Genomic DNA, 25,125 nt, shown 5'->3' with positions numbered 1-25,125 from the left:
TGACAAATCTCTTTCCACCAAGCCACTTTTTTAAGTTTGGAAATAGAAAATAATCTGAGAGGGCTAAATCTGGCGAATAGGGTGGACGAGAAGAAAGTTCAAAACCAAACTGATTGGTTTAGGCCATTACAATGACAGAAGGGTGAAATGGTGCATTGTCTTGATGAAACAAAACTTCTTTTTTCGCCTTTTTCCTAATTTCTTTGCTCAAATGTCGCAATAAATGTGTATAATATTCTCCGTTTATTGTTTCTCCTTTAGGGAGATAGTCAATAAAAATTATCCCTTGTGCATTCTAAAAAACGGAGACCCTTACCTTTTCTATTTTCGCGTTTTTTGGAGCTAATTTTCCTGTTTGAGTTCACTGTTTTGACTGCTCTTTCGTCTCAGGTGTGAAATGATGGACCATGTTTTATCCATGGTTATTAATTGACACAAAAACTCGGCTTTATTACTGCGAAACTTTGCCAAACCCTCCCTGGAAACACCCTTACGGCGCTATTTTTGTTCAGTTGTGAGTAATCGCGGCATCCATCTTACGCACAGCTTTTTCATATCCAATTGTTTAATCAAAATGCGATGTATTGTACTTTTTGAAATTTCTATCATGTCTCTTAACTCGCGCAATTTTAGCCGATATTCTTCTAATACAGTTTTAAGGATTTTCATCACAATTTTTGAAGTGGTCACCTCATTGGGTCGACCACTGTGGAGTTCGCCTTAGCCACTCGTGCGACCGCGTTTAAAATCTGATATTCAATATTTTACAGTTGTTAATGAAAGATCAGATTCCTCCAGAGTACAATCTCACTCCTCTTCAATGTTGGATGAACTAAAATCTTTCACATGAAAGTATTGAATCATGCATCAATGGCTAATTTTTTCCATGTTTACAAAATCTCTAAAAGAGTTCATTAAAAACGGCTCCAAAACAAACACAAACCTTAGATATAATCTTTTTAAGGTTAAGTCTTTGTAATATACGCAAATTTTTAATAAAAAAATCGCCATCTGTATGTCAGGTCGTGCACTTCTTGGACTATTCTTGTAGCCTATGGTGCCGCCTAAGGTGCACGGTCAACTTCCGGATCACTCTGGACAAATTTAATTTGTGGCTTGAATTTTGAACATTAAAAATAATAACATATTTTCTGGGACTGAAAACGTCTCCAAAAAGTTTGAAACTTTATGGATTTTTTATTTTAAGAGGCAGACGTCATTCAACATTGCTATTCAATATTTCAGACTATGATAGAATGCTCAAAGACCTGAACAGAGATTGCAAGAACGTTGTGCCCTTCTCTATTAAATATTTTAATTTGAAAAGAGAGATATTCCTTGATTAGTGTGTTCATGAGTTCTGTTCTCTAAAAATTAGCCACCCCAGCATACTTCTCGACCCTTAAAGGTTAAGGGAAGTAAATGAGAGTTATAAAAGTCTTTGGCAGTACCCGGAAATTAATATTTGTACCAATTTGCATTATTTTATTTCCTGTAATAAATCTATTTTCTCATAAAATAGTAATTTATTTTTTTGAAAATTAAACTTGTTCCAGCCACTCGACATCGTGGGACTCCTCGTTAGTTTGCAAAAACGAGGTGGCGCCTTGGAACTCGCCGTACCGGACCGGACGGACACATCAAAAATCAGTTAACGTGAGCATCTTTTTGCAGTATTACTCCTCTTGTAGTTCTAGAATTAGCTTCAAGTTGCTTCAAAACTTCAAAGCTTGCTAACTATCTTCTGTAACGTATTAAAATAGTTCCTAATGCCTTTTTCCATTGCCGTTAAAGCAATCGAGATAAGTTTTTTGATATTCAATAATCTTTTTAGCAAAGTTCCCACCAGCAAATTAATAAGACAGTTCAAGTTAATTTCTGTAGATTAAAGTCTACTGTAAAAATATCAGTATTTATCAGTCTTAATTACCCAGAAGCCGCATAAATAACAAAACAGGAGGTATTTTTGAAACGCTTAAAGTTGAATTGATGGTTAAAATCGTCTTCGAAACATCAACTTTGTTTACTACCCGTAAAACGCATTTCCCGGCGAAATAAGTTCAGCTAAATAAATGAATTTCCCTCCAATTTCCTCGAAAGTTAAACAGAAGTTAACCAACCCCTTTTCCGCAAATGGAATAATTTTTGATAAATTCGGATCCGAGCGTGTCTTAATTAAATTCTCCCATTCATATGTTACACGCAAAGGAGACACTAACGATCCATTTGGTAATTGTACGAAATGTGCCAGATATGCTCATGGGAAAAGGAGAAGAATATTGAGAAATATACGGAAAAATTGATGTCATTCAATTGGGATTCTAAGATTCTTGAAGCCATGCAGGGTATATCAGAAAAACGATTTCATAAGGTTCGTAGTGAATACTTTTTTGAAATGATTATTAAGTTCTGTTTTAAATGATATGAGGAAGGACGCTAAAAAGCGGAGAATATTACTTTTTAAGAATCCTTTGTGTAAAACGGAATAGTCACAGGGTGTTAAATGAAGCGCTAGCTGCTTAGATCGACGTGCTAGGACACTTTGCAGTCGAGCCAACTACAAAGTATCCCATGAAATCGGAATTTCATTACGTTCAGTGAACAAAAAATTATAAATTGGTGGTTGATTGACAGGAGAGGTACAATAGAATAGCCGGCAAGGTCTCCTGATTTAACGCCGCTTGATTTTTTCCTTTGGGTACACCTTAAATCTGTAGTTTATAAAACAGTCCCTCGGAATATTAATGATTCAAAAAATCAAATAACTACAGAATCTCAAAAGATTACAAGAGAAACTTTCAGAAGAGTTCTAGAACAGATCGAAAGATGATTATACCTTTGATTAAAAAATAATACAGGAGTATTTGAACATTAAAATACATTAATTTTAAGTTTGTAATTATTTGTTAGAATATTTCCTGTTTTTACCGAAAAGACATCGAGTTTGATATTAAAAAATTGAATTAGTTAGTCACAAATTTCTCGAAAACAACTTTATCAATTTTAGAACGATTTACATAATAACAATGCATTTTAAATGCCCTTTAATATGAGGTACATGTCGAGGTAGGGTGCCATTTAAGATTCTGGAAGTTGGGGTGGCTGAGGGCGATGAAGTGTGCGTAATATTAATACTGCTGCCACCAAAAATGTTCCCCCTTACAACCTTTGATATCCCCACAAACCGCATTTTAGTTTCACTTTTCGCTCTGAACCTATTAGGATGGTAATTTTAAATGAATACACTGTATATCACTCAGATGTAATCAATATGAAATAAACATATCAAGTATGTTTGGAACATCAATCTCTAATATCAAAGTAAATAGCTAAAGGCTAGTCTGGAAGAGGGAGGTTGTGGTGGGTAGCAACCAAAACATAATAATTAATGGACTATTACACAAAAACTGAAAAAGCTATTTATATCCTTATGAATATGGCCCAATACTCCTATTCTAGGACCCTGAAAAGTATAGCAATTTACCGGCATAGAAAAAGTGGCTCTATTCAAATATTACTCCGGCGGTCGATTTTAAGCCCTCAATTCAATCCCCTTAAAGGAAGAGGATCATTAAGTAATAATACAATGGAGGCGTGTAGAAACTCAAAACCATTAAACAAAATCCGGAAAGTGTATTGGCATTCAACTTGAGTAAAACAGTCCTTAACAAAGGGAGTTTGAAAAGTTGTTACTTTGCAAAATTAATGATATTAACTATAGCTCAAATAAAAGGAGACGGGGGCTGATCGATCTTCGTCTGGAAGCATTCTAGGCCTTAGATACCTAGTTTTTTAAAAGTTTTATGAGGTGCAATGATTTCTGTTTGTTCAACGTATTAGAAAGTTCCGCATGTCAACAAAACTTTTATACGTTGACTTCAAACTTCGAGGGGATTTTATGTAAAGGGAAAGCAAAACATTAAACTGTCCTGGAACGTTGAGGTTGAAACTGAAGTTCATAATAAGTTTACGAAGACTGATTTTCTTGACGTAGAGTTAGTTATGCAAATCCAGTTAAAGGAATTTTCTTATAGAAACTATTGCATTCCTGTGTATTCGTAATGTAAATACGATCGTAATTTGTAAGCAGTAAAGGGGCAATAAAATTTAAAACCTCAACGTTTTTATTACCAACGCTCATCATTCGTTTAAACAAGCCATTGATGCTTTCCAGCTTGTGTATCGGTTCTATACAGTTTATAACATTTAACCTGGAATATCGAAATATCTCGAATACTAGGCATCTTGTAAAAAAATTTGAGTATCAAATTTGAATCGCTCTGAGAGGGAAATGTATTGAAGCTAAAGTTGATTCAAGACCCCCCCCCCCCCCCATGCGAGCGGGGTGAGGATTTACTTTCTTATTTCAAACGGCAAGCCCCATTTTTTGTTACAGGTTCGGATAATGGGGATAAAAATAAGAAAAATTTGTTTGAAATATTTTTTTCGATTCATGCTAGAAAACACTGTAAGAGTGCATATCGCAAAAGTAATATGCATTTATAAACTAAAGACTTGAGATCCGTTTAAGTCGGGCAATACCAGTGCAATGGCGAGAAAAACCTGCCGAAGGTTTCAAGATTTGAGATCAGAAACGGGGAAAACTTTCTTTCACTATCTAGAAAATAATTTTTGAGTCCAATAGAATCTTGAGGAAGACTTCGAATCAAATGCTTCAACGTGGCAATCATCGGACTACCATGAAGTTGCGCCTCAAACCTATCAATATATACAGCGGGTCAGAAAACTATTCATATACCTATTAGGTTGCTGTACTTATTTATGTATTTTTAGTAGTTTTGCAAAATTGAAAATGCACAAAAAACAGTTATTGAGTTAGCAACTAAGTCCCCGCAATTAAAAAAAATTAAGTTTATTTTTTAATAAAAATTAACAACTAATTAATCATTACTGTAAATAAAAAAAAGAATCAAACGCGAATTTTCATGCAAAGATTGGTTTAATCGCTCTTCATCAAATTCAGCTGGAGGACTAGACCGAGGTGCGTCTTTGAGGTCAAAATTTCCATTTTTAAACTTGGTATACCAATAACGAGAGGTTCATTCAGCTATGACACCTTCTCCATACACAGCACAAATATCGCGAGGAACTTTTAGAGCTTTAAAACTTTTTAAATTTTTTAAAATTTTATTAAAAGCAAAAAGAAGGAGATAAATTTGAAATACTCATTTTTCTCAACTTGACATTCCATTTGAATGATCTAAAAATTAGAATAAATTAATTCGAGCAAAAAATAAAATATAGATTCCGGTAGAACATTATCTTTCTAACGACTTAAAGCATTATCTCAAAACCATTTAATGGCATGCAGAATGTTAATACTTAAAAAAAGACAGAAACTTAGTTGCCAATCTAATATAAGACCAATATTATGTCGTACATATTAAACAAATTTAGAATTACAAGCTTAATTGAAAATGAAACACGTTAAGGGCATACTTCCAAGATAACCAAGCGAAATGAATATTTCATTGTTAACCAAATAAAAAAAATCATGCGAGTGCCCATTCCTTCACTACTGAATTGGAATCTGCCACTGAATAATGCATTCATCCAGAAACTATTAGAGTTCATCTGAGAAAAAGTAATTTCCATGGTAGAAAACCTGTAACGAAGCTATAGATTATCAAGCAAGAATAATCGAAAACTAAGGATGGAGTTGGCAAAATTCCACTTAGACAAGCCCTTAGAATTATGGCAAAAAGTAATTTTATTAGATGAAAGTAAATTAACCTTTTTTCCTCTGACGAAGCAAATTTTGTATGGAGAAGACCAGGGGAACGCATTAATCCACGAAATCTGCAACCAACTGTAACACATGGAGAAGGAAACGTCTTAGTCTAGGGTTATATGGCTGCAGGTGGGGTGGGTATCATCATTTTATCGAAGAAACCATAGGTAGACTTCTGTATAGAGACATATTAACACAAAATTTAGAATAAAATGCTACAAAGCTTGGATTGGCTGAAGATTAGTACTTTCGACAAGAAAATGACCTCAAACATTGTTTCAAACTAATGCGCAAATAGGTGTTGTACAATGCTTCCCACTAATTAAAACACCTCCGCAGTCTCCAGATCTGAATCCTATTGAACACTTGTGGGAACATATCTCCAAAACAAAACTCAACTACAAGCGGTGTTGCAGGAAGAATTACCAAAAAGTTCTCTAGAAATTAATCAATTTCATGCCTCGTCGTTTACAAACAGTTATCGAGGCTAAATGTCACCCTACAGAGTATCTAAATCCTATTTTTCTATTTTTTTAATTAAAAATAATTAAAATCAACTATGTGTACGAATATTTTTTGACCTAGCGTAGGTAGATATTTATGTACATATTTTAAGTTCGAATAAATATCACTTTATCATAAAACCCAAAATAAACCCATTAATAAATATAACTGATATTCTAAGAATCCATCAAATTGAACCCAACCTACGCGGATTTCACGCACCACGTTCGCTCAGGGAGTTCTATAGAACACGAGAGTGAGGGACAAACATTCAACCCTATCCATGCGTAGTTGACGCGTAATGTGGGGAGTAGGTCCATCTGGACGTGTCCCTGACGCAATTTCATGGGTAGTTCAAGTGGAGATTGTAGACAGGTTGACTTGGCCAAATTAATTAAGGCGGTTAGAGTTAGAAATCATGCTGTATTATTCAAGGTAGAATTAAATTTGTTCCTGGATTAATCCCTAAACTTAATTAAATTCCCCGCGATTTAATCTTTATGACTCCTTAAATATGTTTTGTGGAACTTTATTAGATAATTGATACTCTCTATGAATATGCTTCTTTGGTTTTTCGCTCTTAGTTACCCTGAAACTACACTGGTGAAAGCGATTAACGGATATTTAAAAGTTGAACCTTAAAAACCTTTCATATTATTCAATAAATATTTTAAGATATTTTAGACGGTAAATAGAGATATTCCTTTATAAAAACATTCAAGTTTTTTGTATAAACCTTTGTGCGAGTTTAAGCCTGTTTGTGCCTCGAAGGTATATACTATACATATATGTAAATACGCGATGCAGGTCTCAGGTTTGCAGCTCAAATTTTATTTGCGTTGTTAAACTGCTAAACTTAGATATCTAACACAAAATCGTCAAAAAATAGAACACCATAATGATTTATTGGAATCTGAGGCTTGGTGAAGCACTGAACGGCTCGAAGACGGACGCACGCGGCAAGTAATTGCTCAAATATTTGGGGAAAGCCAAAGTGTTATTTCACAACTCTGGAATTGCTTCCTGTAAACTGAAAATGTTTATCGGAGACAAGGTCAAGGCAGACCATCGTCCAGAGATGACCGTTACCTTTGACAATTTGCACGAAGAAGTTGATTGTTAAATGCAACACAGCTGTGAAGAGAATGTGTCTCTGTTATTGGAAGACTAGTCTCAACATAAACAATAAGAAATATCCTTCATAATGTTAGTTTATATGCTAGGAGGCCTCTGGTTTGCATACCATTAACCGCAGCCCATAAAGGGGCGAGGCGAATGTGGGCAAATGAACATATCAATTGGGGCGAGGATGATTAAGCTCGAGCGTTATTCTGTGACGAATCCAAAGTTACTTTGTAGATAGATAAGCGACGTGTTTTCCTTTCCGATACGAGAAATTATCCACAATTTGTACGGGAAATTTCCCAACATGAGAGAGGTGGAATAATGGTATGTATACAGGTGGTCACATCGACCTCCATGTTATTGAGAATGGTGCTCTAAATGTTCAAAGGTTATGATCAAAGGTTAATTGATATTCTTGAACCTATTGTTGTTCCTTACGCAGCAGCAATAAGGAAAATATTTATTTGAATGGACGATTATGGTCACTCAGATAGAGTAAACATTTTGGATCATTTTTTACATGAGAGAGGAATAGAAAGAATGGACTGGCCAGAAAACTCTCCTGAAACTAATCCATTTGAGCATGCATGGGATGCTCTAGGAAGACGAATTGTGATGAGGAATTTACCATCACGAATGATTTCTGAATTTCAGATTGCTCTTCCTGAAGAGTGGAACTAGATTGTTCAAAAACTCCTTGCAAAGACAAGATGTTGAGCCATTCTAGAAGTCCAGGGAGATCATACGCATTACTGACATAAAATTTTCATAATTTTTTAAATAAAATATTATTTTTATGAGCAATCCTTTAGTGCATTTATTCATTCATTAAGTACAATTCTAGCAATAAGCTTATTTAAAAATGCCCACATGATTTTAAAAATGCTGAATTTTTTATGTATTGGTTAATTATCATTAACTTTAAATGTTTAGCATATTTATCTAATAAATTTCTGTTAAGCCACAGATTAATCAGGAAAATAGAAAATATCCATTATTTATTTTGAACAGGGTAGCTTGGTTCTGAGCAATGCTAATATGCATCACATAACCAAACGTGCAATTGAGGCGCTATGAATACGAAGGGCGAACTCAACTTTGTATAATTTTTTTTAAAAGAGAATCTACAGGTATACTGTGCGGCTCTAAATTGTCAAAACCCCGGTTTTAACAAATTATTGTTTTTTAAAAATTCAAAAGCAGCTATAAACAGGACAAAGAATACTTCTTTTGAATGGTGTATTTCGATTCAAAAACAATAAATTAGTTTGTGCGAAAAACAGCTATAAATTTGGTAAAAAAATGCAATACAAACTGAATTAAATAGTACGTAAACAATGAAAAACCTTGTTTGTTGATAGGAAATTGGTTTATTTTCGATTTTGTGCTGATGGTGAGCGCAAAATCGAAAACCAACCAATTTCCTATCAACAAACAAGTATTTTCATTGTTTACATACTATTTAACTCAGTTTGTATTGCATTTTTTTACCAAATTTATAGCTGTTTTTCGAACAAGCTAATCGACAGATTTTAAATCGCAATACACTATTGAATGCAGTTTTGAAAGACCTCTAATGTGAGGTGCCAGTTAACTCATGTCTCAATTTCAAAAAATCGGCAATTTTGCATTACCGTAAGCAACATTTAAAAAAAATAAGCAAAAGTCAAAAATTTGTATTTTTTGTCATATTGCTGCTTTTAAATTAAAAAAAAAAAAAAAGTGAAAAGGGGGGAGGGGCTAATAATTTAGAACAGCACGGTATTTTTCATGTTAATTTCGCCCTTCTTTCCCCCTCAAAATACGCAAAGAATGATACCAAGTTGCCTGGAAACAGCCATACGAGGGCGGATACGAAAAGCGAACCCAATATCCCGCTGCCTACAAAATTCGTATTTATCAAAGTTGGTGATAAGCAACGATGTTAAAAGGTCTAACATAAGGGGAAGTTCGAGTTGCACTTTACGGTGTCTTGACTACACCGCAATAATAAACAACAAGAAATACAGCGTGTGCCGTAAAGTATTTTACAGAATGCATGGTGTATCCGAAAAATGTGTGCGTGCTGTTATTTATGAAAATACTGCGATCGGAACTGTTGCTTCTGATCAAAGGGAAAAAAGGAATCAGGTCGTAAAGTGCAATATGACAAAAAGATTGAGATGGAAAAACTTGTTATGTCACTGTCAAATGTGTCAAGTCATTACAGTCGTGCGAAAAGTATTTGGAGTGGCCGCACGGAAACTATCCAGGAGCAGAACCTGTTACCATGCATTATTATCGTGTTGTTTTTAATTCAGAATTTAACATTGGATTTGAACCTCCTTGTAGTAACATGTATAACTTCTATGATAAAACTGAAAGTTGTGAATAACTAATACAGGGCTAAGTGAAAATCCGGAATAAAATTAATATCTTTTCAACGAGTAACTTAAAACAAAGACGCATAAACATGTGAATTAATTTTGAGTTGTAGGCATTTTTTTGGCAATAAAATGAAATATTTTCCTTTAATATTTTAACTGTACTCCTACTCAACTTTTTTTAATGGAAACATATGTCGTGTGTGGGTTCGCTGAAAAGCTCATGAAAAATGGAATCTTGCCATTTTCTTTTCTTTTTTTGGTTATGTGGTTATTAGGAAATAAAAAAACTCTTTTGAAAACAAAAAAATGACGAATACCTTTTTAGTTCTACCTACAGGTTATTTGAGGGGTGTGGAGCTAAAAATTGAAAGGTTTTTATTATTTAAAAAAAAAACGCTTTTACCAATATAATTAAAATTTTCGTCATTTACTAACAATGTTGTGTTGCGTCTTTTAGACATATCAGAGTTCGTCTAAATATTTCAGAAGAGTGCCCACGGGGTAGTTTTTTCAGGACTTTACACAAAAAGGGGAATCTCCGGTAGGCTTTTGCAATGTTGAATGACTCTAAATACAATTTTTTTGCTCTTTGATTTTTTTGCATCTCGGCTCGTTTTCGAGATTAATATCCAAATTCTCACACATCTCTGAATTAACTTGGAATATAAATTAAGAAATTCAAATTATTGATTTAAAATGTATTAATGTCTGAAAAAATTGTTGAAAATACCAAGTAGGTTGTATGAATGTAGCTAAAACTGGAAAATACCAGGAACTTTAGGAATATTGTGGAACAATGTTGTAGCCCTCAAAGTTATTCGATGTCAAAATCACTGAATATCTCCAAATCGCCAAAATTACACGTAGCTGCAATAAATTATAGTTCCGAATCTATAGGCTATGTGCAATAAAAAATGACAACAATTAATTTTTGATCCCGAAAGCGCATGCATACAGAAAAAAATATTGCATTTTTTAGGTTTTTTTAGAGTTTTTGCAGAGTGACCATCTGCATTTAATTTAAGGTCAGTTAAACTACCTGACTAAAAATCTCTGAAGATTTTATGGAAATTTACATTATTAATAAACATCACTTATGTTCCCTTCATCAGAAAAACAACGTTGTAAGGGCCAATGTGCAGCCTCTACCAGGATTATCACAGGTAAAATACTGGTTGTTTAAAATGAAAAGATATGTCCTAGACCATAACAGAAAAATTATTCGAAAAAATTCGGTTATCCCGTAATAGATAACACGCTCCAATGGATAAAAGAACAATAAATCGAAGCTTACCGACTCTGATTCATCGCCACCCCTCGATGAAAAATCCAGGCCAATTCGAGGTATCGTTAAATTATTGTGGATACCACAACACGACGAGCCGAAACACGACATCTGAAAATTAGAGAGGAAAGTCGTTAGACCGAATTATGTAGAGTTACTCACAAAATTGACCGTACATAATGCGAAAATTCATAAATTTGCAATAAATAAACACTCCTGCACACTTTTTTTGCTTTCTAAAAACCTGTATTTAGTGCAAATAAGTATAGCATATAATATGCTACGAAAAATGTACAAAAATAATTTCAATCCAAAAATAATAAATAACAACCAATAATCAACTAAAAATGTAGGCAAAAAATTAACCGTGCAAACGCAAATGTGTATATTTGAACAAATTTGAAGAAAATAATTGATAATTAGAAATTAATACTTAGTGGCACCCTCTTCATCTCAATTACGGCCTTCAAGCGACCAGGCATGGACTCCACCAACTTTCTAGTCACGTCCGAAGAAATGTTTTCCCATGCGTTAAAGACTACTTTTCTAAATTCTTCTAAATTACTGCAGTTGTCGCAATTTTATGCTTAATTTTTAAAAATTTGCCACAAATTCTCAATTGGGTTTAGATCTGGCAGTTGAAGTGGCGATTGAGGTGGGGAATTTAATATCTTTTGTATATTATGTACTAACAAAAAGTTTTACAATGCCAGCAGTATGTTTGGGGTCGTTGTCTTGCTGGAAATAAAAAAAGTTGGACATGTTCAATTTTTCTGCGGATGGTCGTAAATTGGCTTTTAAAATACCAAAGTAAACGTTTTTGTCTGTTATTCCATTAATTTGATGTGTGTTACCGGTACCACTCGCTCCCATAGCATCCCATAACATTAACGATCCACCTTCGTGTCTCACTATTTTCACAATATTTTTATCTTGCAGTTGCGTAATTGGTTTCCTCCATACGGTTTGTGTTCTTTCCAATCCAAATAAGTTTATTTTCGCTTCGTCTATAAAAATTTCAATATTCCAAAACTCGACAGGTTTTTCTAGATATTTTTTTGCAAAATCGAACCGTTTCTGTCTAGTAATTTTTGATATAAAAGGTTTCTTCCTTACTATTCTTCCATTAAAACTGCTTTTTCTGAAAGCTCTTCTTATTGTTTCAGTTGACACAGGTTTGCTAATTCTTTGGGATATTTCTTGTGTTAATTTAGGTACGCTTTTCTTCGGGTCAATCTTTAGTTCCTGTACAATGAATCGTTCATCTTTTTCAGGGAGTATTTTTTTGCCCTCTTCCAGACTTGCCTTGTACCAATCCTTGACTATGATATTTGTTTATTATCCAGTGTACTGTGGAATGTGTCCTTCCTATTAATTTACCAATTTCTCCCATGGTTTTTCTAGTAGAATAGAGCTTCAATATTAATTTGTGCGTGTCGGTTTGCACTCTTTTGTTTGCCATTTCTAACACATTACTGTAATAAATTAGTCAATTCAATGAATTTAGAATAAACTTATCAGTCTTGAAAGAATTTGCAAAAAAGTTGTTTTGATAAATATTTAAAGTCAAAATAAAAGTGAATACCATGTTGTGTATGGTTAATTTTGTGCATACATTTTTAGTTTATTATTATTTGTAATTTATTATTTTTGGATTGAAACTATTTTTGTACATTTTTTGTAGCATATTATATGCAATACTTATTTGAAATAAACATAAATTTTTAAAAAACCAAAAAAAATATGTAGAAGTATTTATTTAATAAAAATTTATGAATTTTCGCATTATGTACGGTCAATTTTGTGAGTAACTGTATATGGAGGTAATTTTTCCCTAAAACACTTTGTAAGTTAGTTTTAGATGAACATGAGCAAAACGCTTGAATACTTCTTGAGAAAACACACCTAATTAAACCAGATGCTCTTTTCAGTAAATAAGCATGGAAGGATGGGGTAAAAACCCGCTGAAAGCTGTATTCGAAACCAGCAATTCTTAAACTACACAAAAACTGTAAATCAATATGATATAAATATTTGAGCACCAGAAATGCTCCTCGAAGCCACGTTTTGAAACTACGAATTTTGACGAGCACTCAGGATTGTTTATGAACTCCGGGAAGATCTACATAGTTTCGTTCTGTTCGACAGGCCACAGTAGGTCGAAAGATAATGCGTTTTTTTTTTAATTTAGTCTTGCCAAAAAATGGGACTAATATTGGCCACATCAACATAATATTTTCTAAATATCCCGAAACATCAACCGCACGCCCCTCTAAAGTTAGTCAATATTGCATAAAGTTTTTATTAAGAACCCCTAACGAACGCTTCAAACCAGATGTTACAACTATGAAGCTCAGGTGAAAGTTTATGAGAATGGCGAACTTTAGTGATGCCAAAAAAGTATCGGATGGAGCATAATAATTAGTATCTGACTTATATATTAAAGTGAGTAAGTTGGTTTCAACGTACGCCAGCTTGTAGCGACGGAAGCAGTAAGCCGTAATTTATATCATACATTCCAATGTACAGTATATTTCACGACACTAGCGATATGAAGGAGTGTATGTTTTTACGCATCGCCATTTATAGTATGCAAAAAACAAGGTAAACATAGTAGGGATCAGCTGTCGTGCTGTCTGAGCCCTGCAATGTTCCCGGCTTGCTTTTAAGCAGCCAGATTGCTTGATTGTTATTTAAAGTTTGCTGTCAAAATAATTTCAAACAAATTTTCTTTTCAAAATTAAATAAGAAAGTAAATTCAACTCTTATTCCTGAAACAAAATAAAGCTCTAGAAGTAAACAAAAAATCAATAAAAATTTAATCAATGGAAATTGAAATAAAAACCAAAATTAAATGCTCAAACCGGCCCCCTTGTTGTGCAGAACAGTAACCGAGCCGGTCATAAAAAGTCCGCCGCACGTTTGCGAGGGTTTCTGGGCTAATAGTTTGCACGCAATTTCGAATTCCAATTCGCAACTCATTTAAATTATCAACTCTATCACCTTTAAATCTATAAATTGTAGATTTAAGTATATAATCCATAAGAAAAAATCTGCAGGAGTTAAATCAGGGGATTTTCCTGGCCACTAAATGTTGCCCCATCCATATATCACTTTGTTTCTAAAACAAGAAATTCTCCAACAAAAGCGATATTATGGGCAAGACAACCATCTTGCTGAAACCATACATCTCCTAATTCAACTCCTAACTGTTGGATTGCTGGAATAATTCGTGTCTGGAATAGGTCGAGGTGTCTCAATCCGGTTAAAGTATGTTTGACGAAAAACAGACCAATTACTTGGTCACCTAAAATGTCTGTCCTGACATTAAGTTTTTGAGGATATTGGGTTCGTGCATTGTAAGTTCTGTGCAAATTTTCCCTTGACCAGCAACGAGTAACGGCTGGATTAGCGTGACCCAATAATGGAAAGATCGATTCATTAGTAAAAAAATGTTCTTGATGAAATTTTCATCTTTATTCGCTCTTTCCATTATTATTTTTCAAAAAATTAGTCGTTTCTCTAGGTGTTCAGGAAAAATTTCGTTCATTTTTTGCACCTTGTATGAATTATGCCCGTTTTTCCTCAAAACTCCGTGGGCAATTGCACGTGATACATTTAATTGGTTCGCTATTTCCTTGAGGAACTGATCAGGAGTTTCCCTAACATTGACACAAATCATAATTTCCTACGTTTCCCTTTCATTGTTATCTTGTGGAGGGCGTTTATGATGTAGGGGCGAAACACATCCAATCGCCTCGAAATTTTGAATGACACGACGCACTGTATTAAGACTAGGAATGGGCCGATTATCAAAATTTACTAAAAACACAAATGACAATCCGTTCTAAGAATTGTCCTAAATAAAATTGTTTGACCATGAAGACTTTCTTCACTTGTGAAAATTTCAATTTTATTATATTTTTATTCGCTACTCTAACAATACGCGAAAGATAAAATTATTCCAAAGTTTCCATAGCAAGTGAAGAAAATATAATTCTGAATTAAAAAAAAAATTGCAAATTCGATATCGACAATGTTAAGTATTAATTTTTTTTTTAATAAAGCAAGTCGGTAACGTTGCAGAGCTCATGCTTATCTACATTATGTTTACTGCGTTTTTTTCATACTATAAATGGAGATGCGCAGAAGCATACACTCTTTCATATCACTAGTGTAGTGAAATATACTATACAGGGTGTCCCGAAATTAAGTGTCAATAATTTAGAGGAATGTTAAACTTTTCAAAATAGTACGACTGAACCAAATAGTGATAGGTTAAAAATGTATACTAACGGAGCTAGTGCCCTTCGAAGGTACTCCTTTGGAAATTAATTATTTAGAATATCTGTGGAACCGTTAAAGATAATTGAATGCAATTTAACATATCTACATAAAATTTTATGCTAAATTTGATGGTGACATTCATTTGTTAACAAATTATCAGTAGCGTACGTTTAGGGGGAGGGACATAGAGTATTTTTGTCTAACTTTTTTGTACGCCATCTATCGACAACTTTAACCCCAAATAAAAGGTATTTGAACTTTTTTACATAGATGAGGTCCTTTCATTGCAAGAAGCTATCTCTTACAATTTTCGAAATAATGGCAGTTAAATATTTCTCTGCATGACTGAAACTGATGCGTCTATTTAAATTAAAATTGGCAGATTGTGCGACTTTATTATTATTAGTATTAATTTCCAATCAAAATGTTTTTACAAAATACCAATGAACATAACTGTGTAGTTAACATAAAATACAATGATTGATTATAAAATATGGTAACATCACATTATTTTTGAAAATTCTACCACTAGTGAAATAGTCATATTTATTAATACTGATATTAAAAGAGGAGAGATAATATTATTGTTTATTTATAAATAATAGATTTTAGTCTGAGAGCCGCTAAATTTAAAATTAATTAATTAAACGCATGAGTTTCAGATATGCAGAGAAATGTTTAAGTACTATTATTTCGAAAACGGTAAGAGATAGCGACTTGCAATAAAAGGAACTTATCTGTGTAAAAAAGTTCAAATAACTTTTATTTGGGGTTAAAGTTGTCGATAGATGGCGTACAAAAAAGTTAGACAAAAATAACCTATGCCCCACCCCTTAAACGCACACTACTGACAATTTGTCAGTGTATGACCACCAGTGTATGATGAATATCACCATAAAATTTAGCGTAAAATTATATGTAGATATGTTAAATGGCATTCAATTATCTTTAGCGGTTCCACAGATATTCTAAATAATCAATTTCCAAAGGAGTACCTTCGAAGGGCACTAGCTCCGTTAGTATACATTTTTAACCTATCACTATTTGGTTCAGTCGTCCTATTTTGAAAAGTTTAACACCCCTGTAAATTATTGACACCTAATTTCGGGACACCCTATATAAGGGGTATAGGGGTTGATATGGAAAAGTTTTATTTTATGTCGTTTCAGACGATATTAATGTGCTTATATGTATATGAATTTATCGCGTGCAGGTGTAGAGATTAATTATGCAGAGTGCCTCTCAAATGAATGTTCAACACTTGACTAAAAATGCCTGAACCGCAAATAAGGCCTTTTAGGCAAATTTGCCTATATCCAATGTTGTTTCGTTATGCCATCACAAGGAGCCAAAAATCTCAAATTAATACAATTTTTTCGAAATAATTGCTAAGTTCTTTTATCGTTTGTCACTAATTTTAGAACTAACAGTTACTACATAAATTAGTGTGTTTTGACGTAACCGGGATCTTTTTTAATTGGTGAAAATATTATAAATGGCGCGTGGTTCGTAAATAAAAATTTGTATTTTTGTTATCTCTTCTATGAACGACTTAAAATTTTATTCTGTCACTAGCTAACTTTATTTTGAAACTTTTTTGCCTCTAGTAAAATTTTCGCCATACATAGTTTCTTTACAAAAAAAAATATTTACGATATCTTGCAATTCATCATTGTTGTGAAAGCAACGTTAAAAAAGGCCGACGAGATGCCCGAAGTATAGATTAATTTTTTGAAACGAATTCATTTTCGTATTCAGGAAAAGGTCAACATTTTGAACATTTGTTGTAAGAATTAAACTAAGTGGATAGCTATTTAGAATTAAAGATTTTTAAATGTATTTGTCCCGACTAAACAACATCAAACAAAACATAACCAAACAAGAAAAATAGAGTTGTTGATTTTATGCGACAACGAAACCTCAAAGAACAGAATTAATTTCCTATTTTTCTTTTAAACTACATATCTTCGAAACCTGTTTTAGTTGTAAATATTGTTTTTAACAACATTTATCATTGTATGTAGGGCGTTTACTTAAATTGGAATCATATGGAAAATATGTTTTATTATTAATTTTACGAAAAAAGGTTATTCTTCATAAAAAGTTCTGCATGGTCTTAAACCTAAAATGAAATAATCAGACATAAAATTTTTAGAGTCGTATACAAGGTTTTTAAAAATATGAATTTTGCTTAAGAAAATTGTATTATCGTTAGTTTCAATAATGCACATTTATCTGTTTAATCAAAACATAATAACTTTTCAACCTTAATATGTTTTCATAATAATTACACATCATATTTACTTTAGTTTTAAGTCATAGCACTAGTGCCTAAACATAGCCACCTCTTTCTTCTAAAACATTTAATTATTCTTCTACAGTGACGTTTCACATGTGTCAGAATACTGAAGCTTTAGAAGAACGTCAGCAAATTTGATTCCAATAAGATAGTGCCTTATGCTACAGCACGTTAGCTGTTAGAAAATATCTACAAAATATTTTCAATGGAAAAATAATTCACAGACATTTAAATATTGTTTCGCCTGCTAGATTTCCTGACTTAACCCCTGTAGATTATTTCTTATCAGGTTACTTAAAACAGAAAGTCTACCAGCACAGGTCGTTTCAAGATGTTAACCATTTGGAAAGGATCATTTCGGAAGCATGTCAGGAAATTACTTCAAATATGATAATGGATGTATTAAGAGAATTCGGAAGACTTCCGCCACCAAGCTTCACAGTGGGCTTTAAATACTGTTTATTCATAGCTTGTCCTGGTTTTCTCCACACGTAAAGACGTCTTTCAGATCTAAAAATACTAAGTTCATTTTTATTTGAAAAGATTACTCGATGGCAGAACCTCATTGGCTTATTCACCTGGTCTCTTGCAAATTGAACTCTCTTCTTGTGATTGGTCTCATTAATTCAAAATTTTTTCTAGCAACTTTGCCATGGTAAACAGCTTCCTTTAGAACATTCCTAATAGTTTGCACAGATATTTTGACGTCGATAACATTTTCAAGATCCTATGCGAGTTTTTCGGCACTAATTGAAGGGTTTTCTTTTCTTTTTCGGATAACAGACTTGCGTTGCCGATTATTTACCTTTCTTGCTCTTCCTCCACGGAGGGCCGATAAGACTTTCCCCGTATTTCTGAATTTGTACGTGTTGGACGATACTATGAGTTTTTTTTAGTTATTTAGCAATTTCACGTAACGAATTTCCTTGTTTATGGATGCCAACGATTAGATTAGACTTAATTCGATCTCTTTTCGAGGCATCTTTATAGTTGATGCTGCAGATAGATTATTTAGCTTGAAGAACTCCCTAGCAATAAACTATTAATACAGAGATTAAAAACTAGAAGCAAGTAAAAAATGGCATAAATTTATTTTTTGCCTTAGTATGCGAATACTTTTTTATTGTATGTTTTCAATGTTCATTCAAAAACATCTGATTATAAATAAAGTTAGTATAATTTAAAATATGACATTGGTCTGAACTTTTACTATAACTATGGTTACAACCGATACTCCAAAGAAAATAGAATATTTAGTATTTATTAGTCACCTTTACGCATACTTTTTGTACCCACTGTATATTGAGCCGTACATGTATGTGTCGTTTATAAATCCTCTTTGCTAAAGGCGAAGAACTTATAACACTTTGAAAATTGCTTAACTCAAGATATACAATACGACTGGAAGGTTTATCATCGATTTAACTTGTCAGATACTAAATAAATGTACTAAATCAAAGTTTTTACGTTAAGGGCCAGCTTTTTAAGTTATATATCATTCAACTAGGATCACTCCCTGACGGATTTTACAGAACACGAGATATTTCCGTAAATTCCGATAGGAAAATTGAGAAATTAATCACAGTTTCAGGATCGTATCAACCCTAAAGTAGCGATGGAGGAACATTGTTATCTGCGGTTGTGGAAAATTCGCGACTATGTGTTATTCTTGGAACTACGAAGGAGAAGGGTATTTTCTATTAAAATGTTTATCTCTCTTTAGTTCAGGTTCCCTTAGTTCAAGTTTGATTTCGGATTAGATACCACTCTTTTTGAAGTTATCACTAAATTCTCCTCAATCGCCGTATATCGGAAAAACTGAAGAGAGTCCGATTCCCTTTGGACCAATGAACTAAGCTCAAAAATCGAGCTCTTAGCATCTCTCTTACTTTTTTTAATGGACCCCCTGTACCTTATCACTTCCATCTCTTAGACGAGCGTAAAATAGCTTCAGCTGTCGCTGTAACTGTTCTGTTTGTTTGCATTTCTCCATTGCTATAACATTAGCTGAGTATATATACTTGCCTTTCTGACGAATCACGATTCCAAGTCCACTGTAAAGACGTAAAAGCGACTCACATGACAATATTTCGCTAAAAACTTTTTATTCTATCCATCAGTGAAGAAGTGTGCTGCGGGGGTTCAACATTAATTTTTTTGCTGTTACATGATTGTGAATTTCGGGTTAAGTAAAATACAGGGCGTTTGGAAAAGTTGGTATACAACTTTAGAAGGTGAATGTAGAGCCAAAAATAATAAAAAGAAGTTCTTATAAACATTAGTCTGACAGAGCACTGTTACTGAGATATGGCCCTTTAAAGGGGTCCTATCATTTCTGTATTTTTTAAAATAACTTTTTTTCAGATTAAAATAATGGAATGAAAATTATAGGTTATAATTATACCATAAAGGTCTTTAACTATCATAAGTTTCATTAAAATTTATTATAAATAAAGGTAGTTTTCTAATTATCATTAACAGAAATGTTTCAATTTTTTTTATTTCTTTGAATTGTTAAGCAAATAGTATTATTTTGTAATGAATTAGACATTTTTGAAGAAAAAAAATCTGTATTTTTGTTTCAAATTTTGCGTACTTTAATCAGACATATACAATTTTTTTTATAATGCTTGGCTCAGAAGAGTAACATTTGTTTAAACATTTTCACATATTAGGTATCTTTCACGGTTTTCATTGTAGTGATTGTCACTTTCGTGTGCTATCATTTAAATTCTTACGTTCTTTTGATTTCTTAGTTGTGATCTTTGTGCTTGACTTTGTACCACATTCGATTTTTTTACAACCATGGATTATCGTGCTTTTACTAACCGTGAATGTGAATATGAAACATGAAATATTTGTTGAAAATACGAAAGTGACAATCACTACAATGAAACTGTCACCATGAAAGCTGCCTACTAGGTGAAAATGTTAAAAAATGTTAATGTTCTAAGTCATACATTATTTAAAAAATAATTATTTCTGACTACACTATGCGAAATTCGAAAAAAAAACTAGAGAATTTTTTTCCCCAAAAGAGTCTAATTTATTAAAAAATAATATTACTTACTTGACAATTTAAAGAGTTAAAAAAATTCGAAAAATTTCTGTTAATGGTGGTTAGAAAACTACCTTCATTTGTAATCGATTTTGAAGAAACTTATCATAGTTAAAGACCCTTATGGTATGATTATTATCTATAATTTTCATTCCATTATTTTAATCAGAAAGAAAATTATTCAAAAAAATATCCAAATGATAGGACCCCTTTAGGGAACCACATCTCAGTAACGGTGCTCTGTCGGAACAATATTTATAGGAACTTTTTTACTATTTTTGGCTCTACTTTCACCTCCTTAACTTTTGCACCCACTTTTCAAACACCCTGTATATCGATTTAATTATTTGATTCGCTCAAATGTATGTTTATTTGTGTAACTCTGCCGATGTCATTTCTTCGTAACAACATCCTTGCAGCTGTCCTATTCCCAAATCCATTGTTCACTAACTATTCTATTGTAAATTAATGTGTAAGTTCGTCTTTAAGTACGCCGAAGAAACTACAGCCGTTAATTTACATGTCATATTGAACAACAGGAAAATAAACACTGACAAATTTATTCAGGTTCATGTAATATGTCCACCTACTTTCGAAAGGGGTACTTTACCACCATGATTTATTGTGGTTGAAACTCCTTTGCTTCGACTAAACTCGCCGTTGTTTTTCACAATAGAGTTGGCCGTAAACTGTTCGAGCTTGTATCCCACCCATTTGTCGACTGCTAATTAATTTATCACATTTATTTTCCGAACTTTTTTATGTCTGGTCGGATTCTCGTCGATAATTCTTTAAAACCAGAGATCAGTTTTTGCCTTGTAGTGTTGGGAAGTTCGAAAATATCCTTAATTAACACTTCAAGTAATACCGAAGTAAGTTGTCGAAGTAGTAAGAATATTGTAATTAGTATATTTTATTCAGATTTTTAACCGTTTTTGAGATATGACGTCTGAAAAATAACACTTTCTGTATTTCTGAAGGCGGTAACTTCCAAATGAAGAATAGAGACTAAAGAGGGTGAATGTCGATTTTTTTCTCGTGTTGAGCTGTTCAGTTCCTTCGACTCCAAATAGAGAGAACTATTATGAAGTAACATCTCACAGGCGAAAAACGGTAAAGCGGGTAGATATCAACAATTTAAATTATGCTAGACTGACTAAAAAGGGGGAGAGCCCACGCGTGCATGCTAAGAAGGTGGAAGGCCAACATATGAGCAATTTTAAAAACTACTCCATTGTGTTTGCTTTTGTTTTTTCCATTTCCATTTTGTGTTTACCATTTTTTGTTGCTCATTTTATGAACATTTTTTATGATCACAAGCGGTCGTATTTGAGTTGCAGCGCTAAATAATAAAAAGAATTCAGGCATCAGTGATGGTGAAGATTTTGTTTCCAAACTTCGTAGAAGAAAGAGGAAAAAGCACGGGAAATTAACCGATATTGCTAAAAAGCTAAACCCACAAAGTCACGAAGACCGGGAGCGATCGCCGGTGTAAATGTCTCAAATATTTCGGTAAAGTTTCGACTGACTGCAGGAAAAGAATTATAAATGAGTTTAATTTATTAAAATCTCTGGACGAGCAGAACATCTATTTGTGTGAACTTATGAGTAGCTACACACTTATTAGTGTAATATCTGAAGACGGCGAGACGAGAGAACTGCCTGTTTGTCCAAAAAAAACTTGAAATTCTTCATAAATCTTTAAAAATGAGTAGTAAAGCCCCGGCTGATAAATGAGGACAACACCGTGACAGACCTCTCAAGTTAAAACCCGAAGGTAAAGATATAGCAGTCAAACATATCAGGTCTTTTAAAAGACGTAAAAGCCATTAGAGTATAAAGGATTCCTCAAAAACCTATCTGTCTAATGATTTAAATATTTAAAAAAAATTATAACATAGAGAAAAACATCTTTGGAAAGCAACAATATTGGGTGTTATATGAAACTTATAGACCCATCTTCTTACGAGACATCAGCGTATTCTTGGAAAACTAGAGAGATTTCAAAATCAGTGCACTCCAACGGGAAAACTACAGCTGCCTATATAACTTGAAAAATCACTGATCTACAATGCTTAATGAAATTATGTCTCAACCCAACCGCTCAAGAATATGTCTGAATATTTCCTGTAACTTTAATAAGTAGAAAAAAACTTAAATTTAATAAAGTTAAATTTAATACACTTTGATATTTTGTATCTGAAATAATTTTTGTAGTGAAAAAAATACAATTCTAAAAAATGTCATTAAAAATTTGTAGTATCTTCATTTTTCTGGCATTTTACATAAACTGTAAATGATTTTTTTAAATAGTTTCTGTACTTTCACAGCTTAAATGATGCAGTCCGTATTGGACAAAACTACCTTGCCTAAGTGACACCATATTGATTTTGGAAAAAATATACTAAAATTAAGTTAATGTTAGTGTTTTGAAATCGTGTAAGTTAATATTTTATTCGGATATGCCCCTCTTAAGCAAAAATATTTATTGAATTTTGCGTGCGATTTAAATGCTCCAGCTTAAATGATTTCGTAAAGAAAAAGCGGCGCAAAACTTGTTAATTCTAATTTACGAAGTTGACATTGATTTAGCAATTGTTTTTACTTAGTTTGACATTTCAAAGCAACTTTTGATCAGTTAAACGAAACTATATAAGAATGGGTCACCAAACGAAATTTAGTGGAACAAACTAAATTCTGATCCATTTCAGAGATAGATGGAAGCTAAAGAAACATAGCCAAAATGGTAAATAGATGTCCATCAACTATTCAGCACATCATTGAGCGTTACCGCAATGAAAATTGAATCACGAATAAGTCCCGAGTGGCCCCGAATAAAATATTCATGAGACTAGAAGAACGATGGATTGTATAAGAAATAACCAATAATCCTAAACAAAGATGCCCAAAATTGTGTCGAGGTGGAAAAACAATTTGAAAGAAGGTGCAACCGAGAAACAATTCGATGCATTTTGATAAAAAATTACATACACGGTCGAACCGCCAGAAATAAACCGTTTAATGGCCAAAGAAATAGGAGAGCACCATTGGAGTTCGCCACAGAGCACATTAGTACAGATTTAAAGTTCGGAAATTCAGTAATATTTGCTAATGAAACCAACATCAACTTATTTAGGTCAGACAGAAAAATAGTGGTGTAGAGGGAGTCTAATATGTCGTCTGCAGGAATAGGTAACTTTCATTTTATTTAAGGACTTATGAAACAATATAAGTATTTGAATATACAGGGTGTTTAGAAAAATTGGGACAAAACTTAAGGAGGTGAAAGTAGAGCCAAAAATAGAAAAAAAAGTTCTTATATTGGTTCGATGGAGCACTATTACTGAGATATGGCCCTCCAAAGGGGTCCTATAATTTGGATATTTTTAAAAAAACGTTCTGTCTGATTAAGAAAATTGAATAAAAATTGGAGATAATAATCCATGTGATCATGATGTAATACCATAAGAGTCTTTAATTATCATAAGTTTCATGAAAATAGATTATAACTGAAGGTAGTTTTCTAATTACTATTAACAGAAATTTTTCGAATTTTGAGAGAGTTGAGATACAGGGCTTAAAAAAATTGTTTTGTTTGCCATTTCCATTATATTTATTTATTATTTGATTATAGTAATCAGATGACAGATATATTAGAAAGATTTCGTCAATCAATGTTAAAGCGAATTGATGCATGCATTGTAGTAGGCGGCGGTCATTTTCAGCAATTATTGCAAATGTTAGTCACTTACTTGCAAAACTAGTTTTGTTGAGGCTATATAAGAGATCTCAGTCTGTCACATTATAGTACAATCAACAAAAGACATATTTTTCCGCTTATTTTTCAAAAACCTCTGTGTCTGAGTGATTCAACTTACAAACTCCCAACGCAGGTTTAAGTTCAAACCCGTTTTTTTTCAAAACGGCTGCTTTCAGTCACAAATACTAATAGATATGGTTATTTAAATCCAGGTACAACATTGTATGTTGCGCCATCTAACATTAAACAAAAAACTAAGTAAATATTTGAGTTTCTCATCACTGATACTCCCAGTGTTCAGAATTTTGTCAAATTGACATGTTATTATTGCAAAATTATAATCTAAACACCAAACATTTTTTTTTTCAAGTCCTGTATCTCCAGAAACAAGCCAATACGGACCTGTGTTCATATGAACTTTTTGTCTTAAAATTAGTCAAAGATTCACCTCCTGAACGTTTGTACAAGTATTTAATAAACACCCTGTATTGGTGTCCCAACATTGGGAAACGGATCTACAAACCTTTTGCCGCGATTAACAATAGTAACATATTGAGGTGAGGTAGTATAAGATTTAATGATATATAATAATAATATTTTTCATTGTGATTAAAGATTTCTGTTACAAGATAATCATATTAGAAAGTTTGCTAGGCACTGACGAGGACGCTACGAAACGCAAACAAACT

At 33.0% G+C, this 25,125-nt stretch overlaps 1 protein-coding gene across 2 annotated transcripts in view; it reads right to left on the bottom strand.

The window, feature by feature from the left end:
* nolo (no long nerve cord) overlaps positions 1–25,125 on the bottom strand; it is a 205,502-nt gene that overhangs the window by 100,643 nt on the left and 79,734 nt on the right. For both annotated transcript variants that reach the window (XM_066397510.1, XM_066397511.1), the window contains exon 3: positions 11,042–11,143. In XM_066397510.1, the coding sequence (XP_066253607.1) occupies positions 11,042–11,143 (102 nt within the window). The remainder of the gene's footprint in view (positions 1–11,041; positions 11,144–25,125) is intronic.

The sequence above is a fragment of the Euwallacea similis genome, chromosome 15 (assembly GCF_039881205.1).
Source record: "Euwallacea similis isolate ESF13 chromosome 15, ESF131.1, whole genome shotgun sequence".
Taxonomy (NCBI): Eukaryota; Metazoa; Arthropoda; class Insecta; order Coleoptera; family Curculionidae; genus Euwallacea; species Euwallacea similis.
This window is presented reverse-complemented; position numbering and strand designations above follow the sequence as displayed.